Here is a 15,218-nt window from a genome sequence, read left to right as displayed (position 1 = left end):
TCAATTAGGCCCTTATGGTATATTGGCTAAAACAAATTAGTATTTAGCTAGGTACTCTTTGATGATATATTTTAATAGATATTTATTTTGGTTATAGGCTTTTCATTTAAGAACCACAAATCCACAATCCTAATACTATATGATGATAAGACTCATCCCTTTTCTTTTAGCAAAACAATAAGAAAATGAATATATTCATTATTTTGTTAAAGGAGTTAAATATCACCCTACTATCACTAATTTGGCAAATTTGAGAGGTTCCTACGTGCAATAAAGAGAAAATGGAAGGACAGAAGGAGCAAAAGTACTCTTTTTTAAAAAATTGATTTCGCCGTTAACGTCCAGGTTGTCCCATTTTATTACACGTGGCTCTATGATTTCCAGTTGAAGCAATTCCGGGCAGTGTTTTAGGTTTTTTGAGGAGGGGACCAAATTTCTTAAAAAGCAAAAAAAAAAAATAGAGCTACGTACAATAAAGCAGCTCAACTGTTGTGATCCAAACTTTGATTAAGGCTATTAGAACCAATAAACACAAAATATTAAAATATGATAAGTTGCGCGTGGACGGTTCAGATTGTAAGATGGATATTAATCACACAATAAATCAATCAACCAAATCTTGGTAAGAAAGATTATTGTGATTTGATCCAATCGGTGACCCTTCCAGCCTTCAAAATCAATCCAACCAACGGCTCTAATCTGTTTGCTTTTAAACATGATGGGACCATCGGAAATAAATCCTTTGATAGTTTTCTAGGCCGAAATCTGAGTTTGAATACTCAATTTATATAAATTTCACTTTTTATTTCCTTAATAAGCTGAGCAGGCCGAATAATTGATGGAGGGTAGACCAGAAACAGTCGGGGTAGAAGAAGGGAAACAGGGGACTAACATGGTAAAGGAGGAGGGGGGGAAGAAGACAACTGCTTTTCTTGCATTAATCTAATGCTAGGTTAGAAGAGTTGGCTCTTCTGGGAAGGTGTACGGTAGAATCCCGGAGGATGAAGATGAAAGACTAGCCATAAAAAACACACAAACACAAATCTCAAGTATGCGAGATGTTGTTGGTCTTCGCTATTTTTGCAAACATCAAAGCGTCCCCGCCTATGATGGTGAGGAGCATGTTGCTGAAACTCGAGACATTTCCCTTGAAAATATATACTTCCCCACCCCACATTCTCTAATACGTACTATTAAGTTTTAATGCATGGAGGGGTTTACAAGCTACTTATAAATGACTTTGCTTAATGCTTGTTATACAAATCTCTTATGCACCGGCTAAGATGGAAGATATAAGCCAAAATAAATAATCTCTTAATACTCTTTGTTTTTTCTATGTCCACTTTTCAATTTTGCTGAAAGCCACACCAACTACATATATTATTTATACTTTTCCCTAACTTACAATTTTCTCTTTTATATAATCACGGGTAAAACTAGCTAATTTTTGTTAAGAAGTTTAAAGACATAAGAATGTAGGTTAAAAATTTTAAAAATTAATTTATTAAACTTAATTAATAATCAAAAGATTGATGATAAAAAATAATTTTATATAATATGTAAATCAATAAAAGAAAGATTTACAATAGTCTTTTAAAAAAGTTATGCTTGACTATATTTTTTGAATTTATATTCATCAATTAAAAATTATGTATTCAAAAACATCAATTTTTTTTAAGATTGAGTATTGAACATTTTGATTTACATTACTTTTCTTTATGAGTTGGAAGCATTGAATTCTGATGATTCAAGTGTAAGACAATCATTTGGATATTCTGTATAGTTTCTTTTAAAAAATTTGTCAATTGTTTTCAATATACTCACATTTTAATCAAACTTGAAAAAAATATTTTTATTTATTTTTATTTAAAGTTACAGTACTAAATATAAAACTATTATACATAAAATATAAATAGTTAAATATGATATACAAGATTAATAATTTTTTTTTATATAATTAGGATTGTTTAAATACTATATTTCAAATAATTTCTTTTCAATTAAATATAAAACGTAAAGCATATAAAAAGGATATACTTAAATAATTTTCTTTTACATAATCATGATTAATTAAAAAATGATACATTGATAAAATTTAAGTAATATTGCAATCCTACGACTTATATTTGAGAATTATATAATAATTTATTAATTTTTAAAAATTAAAATAATAAAAAATAAAATTCACATAACAAAAAAAAAGATAAATATAACAAATAGAAAATGAAACCCACATATGAGGTAATAAAAAAAAATATTGTTGGTGGTTCGTAGAAATTTGAGAAGGTAAATTTATAAAAACTTAGAATATATGAGCAAATAATATAAAAAATATATATTAAAAAAATAAAAAAACTTTAAAATTGAGTAAGACATGTGGGATCCTTCTATTCTTTATTTATATTAATTATTAAATAACAAATTAGTTTGAAAGAACCATTAAAAGAATATATTAAAAATTTTATATAACTTAAAAAAAATTTTAAATTTTGAGGGGCCTAAATGAAGCCCGGTCCTTGTATGTAACCATCTTTTTCCTTGATCAAGCTGATATACAAAGGCCGTTTCAAATCACTTGTTAAATTATCTTTTAATTTGTATGTGTATATATGTATATATATGTATATACGTAATAGTCACGAGACTCATTAGTACACAACATCTCATAATTAAACATACCACATTAATTTGCTTCAGACATTTTATATCATAAATTTGGATAAAAATTGATGGTACTTGTTTAACATTTTATAGCTGGTTTTAATCCTTTCTAAGCTTGCAGTAGTTTGATGAGGTGAAAGAATGAAGGTTTCTTTGCCTTAATAGTTAGATAATGTTTGTTGCTCTTATACCTTGTACCTACCATTTATGCTTCCTAATTGGTGGGTCAAACAGTATTACTCTCGGCAATTAAAGTACATTGCTTTTTAAAGATTTCTTAACACAGCTGTCCAACTTGATGCTTCTCATCGTCCAATGATACTGTACTGTGCATTGCTTTCAATGCCTACACGTTATTCTCTCCCGTTACAACGCATGCCATGAGCCCGATTGGACCGCTCAGCTGATGCACCGCGCGGTTACACGCGGACCGTTTGATCTGCCATATTTAAAAATTAATTAAATTAATTATTTTTAAAAACTAATTAAACATAAAAAAATTAAATCAATCAAATATTAAATTAATTCGATGATGGGTTTCTTGGATTAAAAAATCAAAATTTTATATGTTTTATAAATTAAAATATTAAAATTTATAAAATTTTATTTATGATTATAAAATATGAAATAAAAATTAATATTAAAAAAATATATTTTATATAAATTTTAAAATAATATATAAATAAAATATTAATTTAATCTTATGATAGATTCATCGAAAAATTTTAAAATCAAAACTCAATTAAATAAATCAATTAAATTAATTTTTTTAAATCAATTAAAATTAAATTATATTTAAGTTAATCGAGTCATTAATCCAATCAAATTTTACTTTATCTTATCTTCGATACATTATCAATCCTTGCAACTCTTTAAACGACAGAGGGATCGGACAATCATCAAGGTTCTAACAGTGGCTGCTCAGTGCTCGGTTACTGGACTGATGTTAACGTACGGCGTGCGTTGTAAAGGTGGCCTTGGTTAAATACATGGATGTTTGTTCAACTAAAGCTTTTAATTACCACAATCGTAGGCAAGTCAAAGTAAAAAACTACCATGTAATTATCTTATAGGACTTTGAACTAATAATTGGGCTAGATACTGTGTCAGCGGGCATTCCAATTTGACTCATCTGAAGCACTGGCTAGACTATTCCTGTATATAGGCTAATGTATGCTTTCTTGCTGTAGGCTTAAAAATTTGCGTTTGTAGTTTTATTTATATACCAATTGCATTTAAACTATCTAAAAATTAATCAGAAAAATCATTATAATTTTATCTTAAATGCATCAAAACTAATTCATCCTTCTAATTTATCTTTCGCAAGATCGGTCTTATTTAATATTTAAAAATTTCTTGTAAACATTTAAATCTTAAGACATATGAGGAAAATAATTTTTATTTTCTGTTTAATTTATGCGTAAAGATCTTTTAAGTAATGTGTACAACTTTTCCTTTGGCACTAATTTCTTGCATGAGGATTTGGGTATACTTATAATTTATAGAATCAATTATGTGTTTTAATTTCGTAAAATCAAGAGAGGATTGATTGAAAGAAATTTGACACTTTAATAATTAGATGATCAAATTATCTATAAAGTTTTTAGGCTATAAAGAGGAAAAAAAATAATGTAAAACGTACACACTCTTTGAATGATGAGTTTCTCGTTCATGTAGAAAATATTTAAGATTTAAAAAAAATTAAATTGCTTGATGATAAATAAAGAACTAAATGGGGCTATTCATAGTAGCCAACTAAATTAAAATTTGCTTGGTGTGTAAGTAAAGTAATTATAATAACTAATTAGATTTAAACCTACTTGATATGTCAGTAAAGTAAATAGCAAATAAGAAAGTATTCTAACCTTAGACTTCTTTAGAGTACAAGCAAAGTAAAATAAAAAATAAAAAAATGTTCTCCCTGAGATATTTCTAGAATTAATAATCACAACTCATATTGACACTCCCTCTTAAGTTGGAGCATAGAGATCAACCATGTCCAACTTGTTGATTATACCATGGAACACCTTCCTTGAAACTGCATTCGTAAGAATATCAGCCAACTGAACTTCAAACCAAACAAATGGAAATTGTATAATTTTTTATCGAGATTTTCTTTGATGAAATGTCGATAAACTTCAACATATTTGGTGCGATCATGTTGCACAAGATTTTGTGCAATTTCAATGGTTGTCTTATTATCGTAATAAAGATTCATAGGTTTTGCATATTCAATTCCCAACTCTTTAAGAACACTCCTAATTACAATAATTCGCATACACCATGTGCCATACCTCGAAATTCAACATTTCCACTTGATCTTGCCTCAATCTTTTACTTTTTGCTTTTCTAAGTGACAATATTACCTTCCATGAAAATAAAACAACCAGATGGGATCTTCTAGTTGTTTGATCACTTGCCAAGCTAGAATCCGTAAATCTTTCAATGTTAGAGATACCATTTTTTGAGAACAACAAACCTTTGCCCAAAGCACTCTTCAAGTATTTTAAAATTCGGTATACTGCATTTATATGTTCTTAACTTGGTGCATGCATAAATTGACTTACAACACTTACAACATAGGCTATATCCAGTTTTGTGTGTGATAAATAAATTAATTTTCCAACTAACTGTTGATCACGATCTTTATCTATTGGAAGTTGATTTGGAAAAATTCTAAGTTTAAGATTCATCTCTACAGGCGTGTCTACTAGTTTGCAAGTAAGCATTCTAATTTAAGTTAAGAGATTTATCACATATTTTCATTGTGAAAAGAAAATCCCTTGTTTTGATCTTGCAACCTCAATCTTTAAGAAATATTTAAGTTACCCCAGATCCTTCATTCCAAAACTAATAGCCAAATATTCCTGTGATGCTTTCAATTTGTATAAGTCGTCTCTCATCAAGACCATATCATCGACATGCATGATTAAAGTTGTTATCTTCTCCTTTTTGTGTTTTATAAATAAAATATGGTCTAAGCTACTTTGCTTATAATCAAATGCTTTTATTATAGAAGAAAACCTCCTAAACCAAGCTCTAGGTGACTATTTTAGCCCATATTATGTCATCTTTAATTTACAAACTTTCCTTCTACATAAAGAACTGTGTTTAATTCCTGATGGTAACTCCATGTAATTTTTTCCTCTAAATATCCATTGAGAAAAGCATTTTTAACATCAAATTATTGTAGAGGCCAATCCCGATTTGCTGCTATAGATACAAGAATGTGAATTATATTGATCTTAGCTACTAGTGCAAAAGTTTCCTGATAATCCACCACACACCTCTTCATATACCCCTTTGTAACGAACCTTACTTTATATCTAGCAATGTTGCTCTTTGCTTTGAGTTTCGTCGTAAATACCCATCTACATCCAATCGTTTTCTTTTTTTCGGGTAAGGGAACCAATTCCCAAGTGTAATTTTTTTTACAAAGCCATCATTTCTTCATTTATCGCCTTAATCCATTTCAAATTTTTTAATGCATCTTGCCAACTATTAAGAATAGATATAATGGATAATTGATTAATAGTGAATATAAATGATTTAGGCCATCTATGGGAAGACACATAGTTTCTAATTAGGTATTTGACCTTGGCTATAGGATTAGGTTTATATTATTTCTTTAAAAGTTCTTTATTCGATCTTTGTGGATATTTAGGAACTATCCTTTCTATAAGAACATATGTTTCATGAGACTTATCAGATATAGGATTTGAGATATCATGAGACTCATCAAATATGAGGTTCGAGATTACTTGAGGGAGAACATTCTAGGTTGATTTTTCAGTTAATGGTTTAGGCATAAGCATGGGCAATTATAAGGATTCTATGACAGAAGCACTTGATTCACTAGCAAGAAGAACTAACTCACTGTCAATTTCGAGAATACCATCACAATATTGTTGAACACTTTTCCCAAAACGTTCATTCACTTCCTTTAACTCCATAAACTCCTCTCTTCCATCTCCCTATTGTAACATATTCTCTTCATGAGAGTTCTCCCCCCAATGAGAAGGTTTAGAGACTCCCCTTGAATAATAATGCTCTAATTCACGAAAAGAAATATCTTTAAGTTATATGTAATTTACAGATTTAAAGGTCATTATACCTATACCCTTTCTGAAAATCAAAATAACCAACAAAGACATACTGTTTTGCACATGGATCAAGTTTATTTCGTAAGTTTTGGGGAATGTGAACATAAATAGTGCAACTAAAAACTTGTGGTTTAAGATTAAAGAGGTGGAGAACAGAAAGTAAAGATCTCATTTTTTGTTGGGGGGTTTGAAAATTTATTACTTGAGAAAGTATTCGATTAATAAAGTAAGTAGCAGATTTTACAACTTCTCCCTAATAAAATCGAAGCATGTTCATGCCAAAGAGAGAGGCACGGATCATTTCCAATATCTGTTTATTCTTTCTTTCTTCCAATCCATTTTTCTGCGAATTATTGGTACAAGAAGTCTGATGATGAATCCCATGATGGCACAAAAATTTGTTAAGGGATCCATCATAGTTAGTTCCATTGTCCATTTACAGAGCATGAATTTGCTTTTGGTACTGAGTGCCCATTATAGTATAAATTTTTGAAATACTCTGCATACATCACTTTGTTGTGAAATAGAGATATCCAAGTCATTTTAATGTATTCATCAATAAATGTAACAAAATAATGTGCTTTAGAAATAGAAGGAATTTTTGTAAGACCCCAAATATCAGAGTGAATAACCACAAAAAGTTCTAAACTTTTGTTCAAATTTAATGGATCAGAAATACGATGGTTCTTAGCAAGTTTGCAAATGTCACAATGAAAATTCAAATCATTCAGACCTAAAAATAGATGTTGTTGTAATTTCCTATGATAGTCGAAAGAAAAATGTCCGTATCTTCGGTGCTATAACCATATAGTTGCTCGAGCCTTATCTTTACTACTAGTTAGATTTGCCTTGCTAATTTTCGGTCCCCCATTTTTGTTAACTCCAAATAGTAGAGTTTGCCCTACCTAGACCATAATTAAGAATCTTCCAAGTCAAAATGTCTTGAAAAATGTAAAATGAGGGCCAAAAAGTTATAGTGCAATTAAGAGTAAAGGTAAGCTAACTAACAGACAAAATATTACATTCAAAGGATGGAAGAACAACAACTATATCTAATGTAAAAGCATTGGATAATATGACAAATCTCTTTCCAATACTAAGACAAGTATTACCATTAGCTATGGAGATAATAGATTGAGAAGAAGGGAATATTGATCATAACTAACTAAAAGTTGTAGAGAACACCGATGCCTTACCACCCATACCTGAGTGGGTAATGTTTGTCGTAGGCTGTGATTGTTTGTAACGTTTACTATTGCCTTCAGTTGGTTTTCTTTTGTGGATGTCACCATGGCTTTCCTTGCAATCTTCTTTCTAGGATTCTTTGTGAAGTCCCACCACTTAAGATAGCCAATGATTTCAGACATTGTTGCTTCAAATAACCTATTTCACCACAATGAGCACATACTAGATTGTTTGGTTTTCTAGTTGATTGATTGCTTCAATTCTTCAAAGAGTTAAACGATGATCCTTGTCAAGTTCGGTTGGCCAGCATAGCCGTGCTCTTAGGATTTGGATGACAACCTCTTATTGTTTGTTTTTGTTGATATTCTTTCCTAACATATGTATACATGCTTTCTAAATTAAGTTTTAGATCTTTTCGTAAGATTCCTCCATAAACTTGAGTAAATTCACTAGTCCATTTAGAAAAATGTGGACTTGAAGCCTAGCCATCGCGAAATGCAATTGGATTACACCTTCAACTGTTCCTTCGTATGAGATAGTCCTGTGATCAACTTTCTCAAAAATAACTACAAGTTCATTATAATATGTTGATAATGGTCGACAATTTTGTTTGGTAGAGAGAGATCTCTAGTTCAATTCACGAATATAGGTTTTGTCCGATCCATCATAAAAGGTTTTTGATACAACTTCCCACACGTCCTTGGTTGTGGGAAGACAAATAAATTATTGCATCAACGATGGACTCATTGAGCCAATAAGACAACTTTTCACGTTGTGATTTTTAGTAATCCATGTTCCAAGATTAGGATCTTCAAGTCTAGGGTTTTTTCTTCTCAAGTGAGATATCTAGCTTTGTTGTGAGCAGTAGTATGCATCTCCATGAGTTAAGACTATAATAAGTAACTTGTCTTATCCAGTGTCATACTGATAAGAAACACAGAATTGTTTTGATATGGTTGGAATAATGGAATTGGTTACTGCCATGTAAGTTTTAGATGAATAGAAGAAAAAACTATGATGGTGATTTTTCTAGTATGGGCTTTAGAATACGAGATTCATGTTAGAGTTCTTTTCAATTAGAATTGTTTTGATACCATGTAAAAAATATTCAAATCTACGCAAAGAATTAAATTGTTTGATGATAAATAAAGAAATACTTGAGGCTATTTATAATAACTAACTAAATCTACTTGGCGTGTAACTAAAGTAATTATAATAGACAACTACACCTAAATCTACTTGGTGTACACGTAAGGTAAATAACCAAATAAAGAAGTATTTTAATCCTAAACTGTCTTAGAGTACAAGCAAGGTAAAAAGAAAAAGAAAAATATTCTTTTCAAAATATTCTTAAAATTAATAATTATAGTTTATGCTGACAATTCACCATAAATTTGATCAATTTATATATTTCCTTGTTCATATGAAAAATTACTATTAACTGTAAATTGATAGAATATAGAGATAAAGAAGGGGATTTTGCTTTTTACATAAAACAAAGAAAAAAAAAGTATTAATGCAATGTGACATTTCTGCCAAATATATTGTACAATAAGTAACAAAATGCAATAATATTGATAAACAGCAAGATTAAAGATATCCTAAGTTGTGATTGCTATCGTGTCCACAATTTAAAGAAAACGTCGGGTTGGCCAACCACCGTCACCTTTGGCTGGCTCTACAGCAACTGGCTTCATCACGCAGTACCCTGCCCTTGAGCAGGAACCCACTCTCGCTCTCCTGAAATCGTCATAATTGCTCATATCCATGGCAAGTCTTCTATCCATTTCTTGTCTTTCAGCTCTCCTCCTAAGATTTTGTCTCTTTATCAGAGAACTAAGTCGTTGTTTCCCATCCTTGCTGCTGCTGCTGCTACCACTTATTGGCACTGGCATCGACTCTAATCCCATCAACTTGGCTACCACCCCTGGCTTGCACCAGATCACACTCTCCCCTCCCAAAGTCGATGGCAAACACAAACTTTTCTCTAATCTCGATTCAAACTCAATTTTGCAATACCTCTCTCTCAATCCATGATCACAGCAAACTGACTTCCTCCCACCGGTTCCAACGATTTCAGAGTTTCTAAACGACGATCGATACATGGCATCTTTTCCATCAAGAGAGAAGCGAGGGTACTGATTCAACGCATTCCTGGCAGATCGTAAGATATCAGAATTGTTAGCACAAGACATTCTGCCAGCTCGACTATCGCCGTATTCATTGAGCTTTGCTTTTCTAGCAAGCTCTTCTTCCAACTCTAACCGCAATATCATCTCCTCCAACGTTGTTGGAGGGCTTCGGGCCGTCGAGTTAGCATTGGAGGCAACAACGGATGGTGGGGTGACCAAGTCAGAGGACGTAGTAGCAGAATGGTCAGTCTGGTGTTGGTTGAGAGTAGAGGTCGAGCCATCACCGTTGCAGAAATTTCTGATGCCTTTCTTCATCGTGGCTCCAATGGAGTTCTTCAAGAGAAACAAGGAGAGATCTTTCATGGGTTAGGTGAACCGTGCATGGAAGAAGAGAAAACAATGGAGCTTAATCTTTTTGGTTAGCATAAGAAAGAAACAAGTGGAATTGGTAGATAAAACGTGAGTGGAGTAAATATGGAGCGGTATAGGATTTAGTTGGAGAAAAGATAATAAATAGCGTTAAAAGTGTTCACATGACATATATGAGAAAACATTTTCACAGGTTTCTTTCCAGCAAAGCTCTTCCCATGAATCAATCAATGCAATGCCTCTCAGGCTTTGAATCTTTTTCACTAGGATTGGGTGGGGGGGTTACAATGGAGATCATTGATCACTTTCCACGAATTACAACTTGTTAGAAATTAAAACCTCTACACTTATACAGCTTAGCATCCACCATAACTTCGAAGGTATTGTACTGACACGTAAACAAACACACACGTCTACACTCAAGCTAGCTTCCGACAGAATTCATATCCATACCATCATAAAACAAGGGAAATACGTACCCTACCAAAATTTAATGAAACCAGGATCAATTCTACTTCTTGTTATTTTCATAATTGACTTCATATTATTAACATAGGTACGTAGGTTATATTATAAATGAAAAGTAAGAAAAGAATAGTGCAGAATTTTTTTCCCAATTAATTTCGAGACAAAATACACAATAAAATATTACAAATGTGTCTCATTTACTAAAAGCTACATTTTTAACTTTATATATAAATGTTGTTTTTAAACATTACATAGTTATTTTGCATACTATCTATATAAGAAATGAGAAACTGGAATGCGTAAAAGAAGAGAAAATGTGAAAATTAAAAATGGGAAAAAAGTCAAAAGAACACTGTACGTGGTAAGAGAAGGTGTTTCATTGATTACAATTAATTTTTCGTTCAATATTTAATAATAGATGTATTCACAACAATAGAAAACGTGTAATTCAGCCATATTTAATAATAGATGTATTATTTGTGCTTATTGTATATATTCGTCCAAAGACATAAAAGGTCTTCTTAATCTTTAAAAAAGCAAAAGACATAATATTCAAATAAACTCTCAAATTATACAAAAAAAAAAATCAATTAAGCTCTTCTATTTTTATTGCATTCAATTAAATTTTTATATTTTTATTTTAAATTAAATAAATCTTTTTTATTAACTATTGATTAATTTTTATTAATTAAAATAACCGTTGTCAATTCAATGTCATGTTGTCTGTAATGTGACAGATTGATGTATCATTTTTTAAGATACATTGTCACATGAAAAATGGTGTGACAAAAATTAAAATAACCTAATTGCTGATTGAATTTTTTAATTGCTGACTTGGTTTTTAATTTTTTTTTTCAACCAATCATTGGATTTGCATTAAGACCCCGAAAAGTTCAGTACAATGAATTTCAGCACATTAGGTTTTTAAACTTTTTTACCCAATCAAATGTCTTAAAAATTTAATTTCAGGACAGTTTGTTTTGTGTATTAATTAATTAGAAATTTCATTAAATTAAATTTTTATCTACCACACATAAGAAAACCTTAAAGTAAAGTTTTAAAAATCAATTTTGATGGAAGGTAGGGAGCAAGTGTTTTAAATTGAATGTACTGTCTCTCATGTTATGACATATTATGATTAGCTTGAATGGACCAACCCCAACTCTAGTTTGGGGATTAGGCCTTGAAGATGGGCCCCATTACCTGGGTGAAAGATCAAAGGGCTAGAGTCCAAGCCCCCCTGAATGATAGCCTTGCCAACCTGACCCATCATCAGCTTTATCTATTGCTGGTTACTAGTTAGTGTAAGGCAGGCCCTATTGCTAAAGTGTTTTAAAATGAATGTGCCATCGCTCATGTTATGACATATTATGATTGGCTCGAATGGACCAACCTTGACTCTAGCTTGGGAATTAGGCCTTCAAGATGGGCCCTATTACCTGGGTCAAAGAACTAAGGTCCGGGCTCCAAGCCCGACTGAATGATAGACTTACCAACCTGACCCATCATCCATCCAACTTTACGTATTGATGTTATTAGTTCGTTAGTTTAAAAATCAAACATGATTCTTGAAAACTTTTTTAAAAAATATTTTTTTAAAAAATAAATTTAATAAAAAAGAGTTTTCTCTTTTTTTAAAAAAAAATATATTATTTTTTCAAAAAATATCTCTCACTCAATCAATCTCCCTCTCCTCTCTTTCCTTTTGCAAATTACCATTCTTCAACTTAAATTGCGATTTTCCTTTCCTTTACATTTCTCTACAAAAACTATTAAAAAAAAAACCTAACAAAAGAAAATCAAAATCTAAAATTTTTTTGTTCTTACAAAGATCAAGAGAAAAAAAAATCTAAAATTCAAAACTGCATTCAGGAAAAAACAAAATACCCAAAAATAAAATATCAAAATCTAAAATTTTTTTGTTTTTACAAAGACTAAGAAAAAAATCTAAAATTCAAAACTACGTTCAAAAACTATTTAAAGGTTTTCTCTCTTTTTCACTAAAAAAGATTTTAATGTTAAATAAGTCGTTTTCTCTTCTTCTTTTTTTTTGGAAAAATTGAAGTATCATGATTCGATTGCTTGTTAGATCAACAAAAATCTAATACTATTGCTACTATATAAATTTGAGAATTGTTCTGTTCCTTTACTGATTTCTTTGATTTTAATATGAAATTATATGTAAGCTTAAAGTATTATATTATAACTTATTAGGTGATTGAAGATGGTATAAATATCTTTTATATTAATTTTAATCGAAATTAAAGTTTATATAATTTATTTTATTAAATAATTTATCAAACAATTCTATCTTAATTTTAAAAATTATTATTTTTCATAAAAAATTAATAATAACTTTTAAATTAAAAATAAGTTAAGTTAAACAGGTTCTTAGTTAGTTTGATTTCGAAACCCTGGACATGATATAAGTATATTGACTGCTATTGTCTACCAGTGTTACCATTCGTATGTATTTGGATTGGTTGTTCATATGTTTTATTTATTTGATTTAAGATCTTTTTAATATTTGTAACTCATGTGCATGATTCACGAACATGTGCTCCTACAATGTACCATAGACTAAAAAATGGCACACTTTTTGAGGAACCCCACGCCCCATTTTTATTTAACACACAGCTCGAACCACTGAGCAACACGTTTCCATTATCAAAAACATAGGCTTGTGCCTTAGCATTTGATTGCACAGACAACTTCAAAGGAACCCATTTGATTAAGCTGCTTTAATATTGATTGGACTTGTTAAACTCTTTTTTTAATGCTTAATGCATAAGAAAGAAGAGGAGCCCAATACTCCCTCATTGCGTGTATGCTGAAACAACCCCTAACAATACAAGAGTAAAAATAAAATAGTACTGATATATAGTTAGAGGTGACCTCTGTGATCACGTACTTTGGGGACCCTTGAAGATTTGTAGACCATGTCAAATCAAGTATCCTTGGACCCACCATTCCGACCTCGCATAGTGAATCTCCAAATCAACATTCTCCACGTGTACACTGATCCCACTCTCTCGCTTGCATATATACACCACTTCCGCACTCAGCTCCATCTTCAGTTGTTGGCACTTCCTTTCACAAACTTCTTCATAGAAACATGTCCTCCCAGTTGCATGTTTTCTCTCTTCAGACTCTGAAACATCGTTGCCTCGCCACACTCAAAACGCGGAGCCCACATATCAGCTGCCTCGCAGTCCGGGATAACCTCCTCTACGCCGCCGCCATCAACGAGATCAACGTCTTCGATTTATCTAACCACTCCCCGGTCGATTCTTTTAACGACGATCCCACCTCCGGGTTCGTCAAGTCCATTGCATTCAACAACACGAAAATCTTCACTGCTCATCAAGATGGCAAGATCAGAATCTGGGCAATCACCCTTTCCAAAAAACACCAACTTCTCTCCACTCTCCCCACAGTTAAAGACCGCTTCCTTCATTTCATGTTGCCAAAGAACTACGTTAATGTTAGGCGTCATAAGAAGAGGCTTTGGATAGAACACTGGGATACAGTTTCGGGTTTGGTTATAGTAAACCAGAAAGGGCTAATGTATTCGGTTTCATGGGACAAAAGTTTCAAGATATGGAACGTAAATAACCGACGTTGTTTAGAGTCTGTTAAAGCTCATGAAGATGCCGTAAACACTTTGGTTGTTTCGGACAATGGAACTGTATACACAGGCTCTGCAGATGGGTTGATTAGGGTTTGGGAGAGAGCTAATAAGGTGAGACGGCACAGCTTGGTGGCTACTCTAGACAAGCACAAATCTACTGTTAATGCGCTTGCTTTAAACGGTGACGGATCGGTGTTGTTTTCGGGAGGCTGTGATCGTTCCATCGTGGTGTGGGAGAAGAAAGGAGAGAATAATGCCGAAAATGATCAGGTGGGATTTGTAGAAGCATTGTGGGGTCATTCAGGCGCTATATTATGCTTAATCAACTTAGGGGATTTGTTTGTGAGTGGATCATCCGATCGGACGGTGAGGGTTTGGCAACGTGGGAAGGAGTGTGGGTTCCATTGTAGTATAGTGCTGGAGGGACACGAAAAACCTGTGAAGTCGTTGGTAGCAGTTGCCAGAGGCATGTTCGAGGGTGTCTTTACAATCTGCAGTGGAAGTTTAGATGGGGAAATTAGGGTGTGGGAGATCTCAAGATGTTCAAACCTCAAGAACAAATCCCATGAGATTAGCATTTTATTGGATGGAGTTCCTAAAAGTTGCTAGCATTTGCTTTTCTTTGTTAGCATTTTGATATTTATAATATATACACAATTCTATATATAT

General features: G+C 32.0%; 2 protein-coding genes and 1 pseudogene across 2 annotated transcripts; 1 reads left to right on the top strand and 2 right to left on the bottom strand.

The window, feature by feature from the left end:
* Nucleotides 1-6,482: 6,482 nt before the first annotated feature.
* On the bottom strand, nucleotides 6,483-8,896 carry LOC149527095 (uncharacterized; annotated as a pseudogene).
* Nucleotides 8,897-9,427: 531 nt separating this feature from the next.
* On the bottom strand, nucleotides 9,428-10,491 carry LOC110418577 (uncharacterized). The gene has a single exon (XM_021431342.1). The coding sequence runs from the start codon at nucleotides 10,442-10,444 to the stop codon at nucleotides 9,581-9,583; it is 864 nt and encodes a 287-aa protein (XP_021287017.1). The 5' UTR covers nucleotides 10,445-10,491; the 3' UTR covers nucleotides 9,428-9,580.
* Nucleotides 10,492-14,033: 3,542 nt separating this feature from the next.
* On the top strand, nucleotides 14,034-15,158 carry LOC110418782 (protein JINGUBANG-like). Its single transcript, XM_021431603.1, has one exon. It carries the CDS (start codon nucleotides 14,034-14,036, stop codon nucleotides 15,156-15,158), a length of 1,125 nt encoding a protein of 374 aa, XP_021287278.1.
* Nucleotides 15,159-15,218: the final 60 nt, after the last annotated feature.

This window comes from Theobroma umbraticum, unplaced genomic scaffold, assembly GCF_002168275.2.
Source record: "Theobroma umbraticum cultivar Fairchild unplaced genomic scaffold, ASM216827v3 scaffold_50.0, whole genome shotgun sequence".
NCBI lineage: Eukaryota > Viridiplantae > Streptophyta > Magnoliopsida > Malvales > Malvaceae > Theobroma > Theobroma umbraticum.
This window is presented reverse-complemented; position numbering and strand designations above follow the sequence as displayed.

What these genes read in the sequence shown, in the direction of transcription:
- LOC110418577 (XM_021431342.1), bottom strand. Translation starts at nt 10,444, where the DNA reads ATGAAAGATCTCTCCTTGTTTCTCTTGAAGAACTCCATTGGAGCCACG.
- LOC110418782 (XM_021431603.1), top strand. Translation starts at nt 14,034, where the DNA reads ATGTCCTCCCAGTTGCATGTTTTCTCTCTTCAGACTCTGAAACATCGT.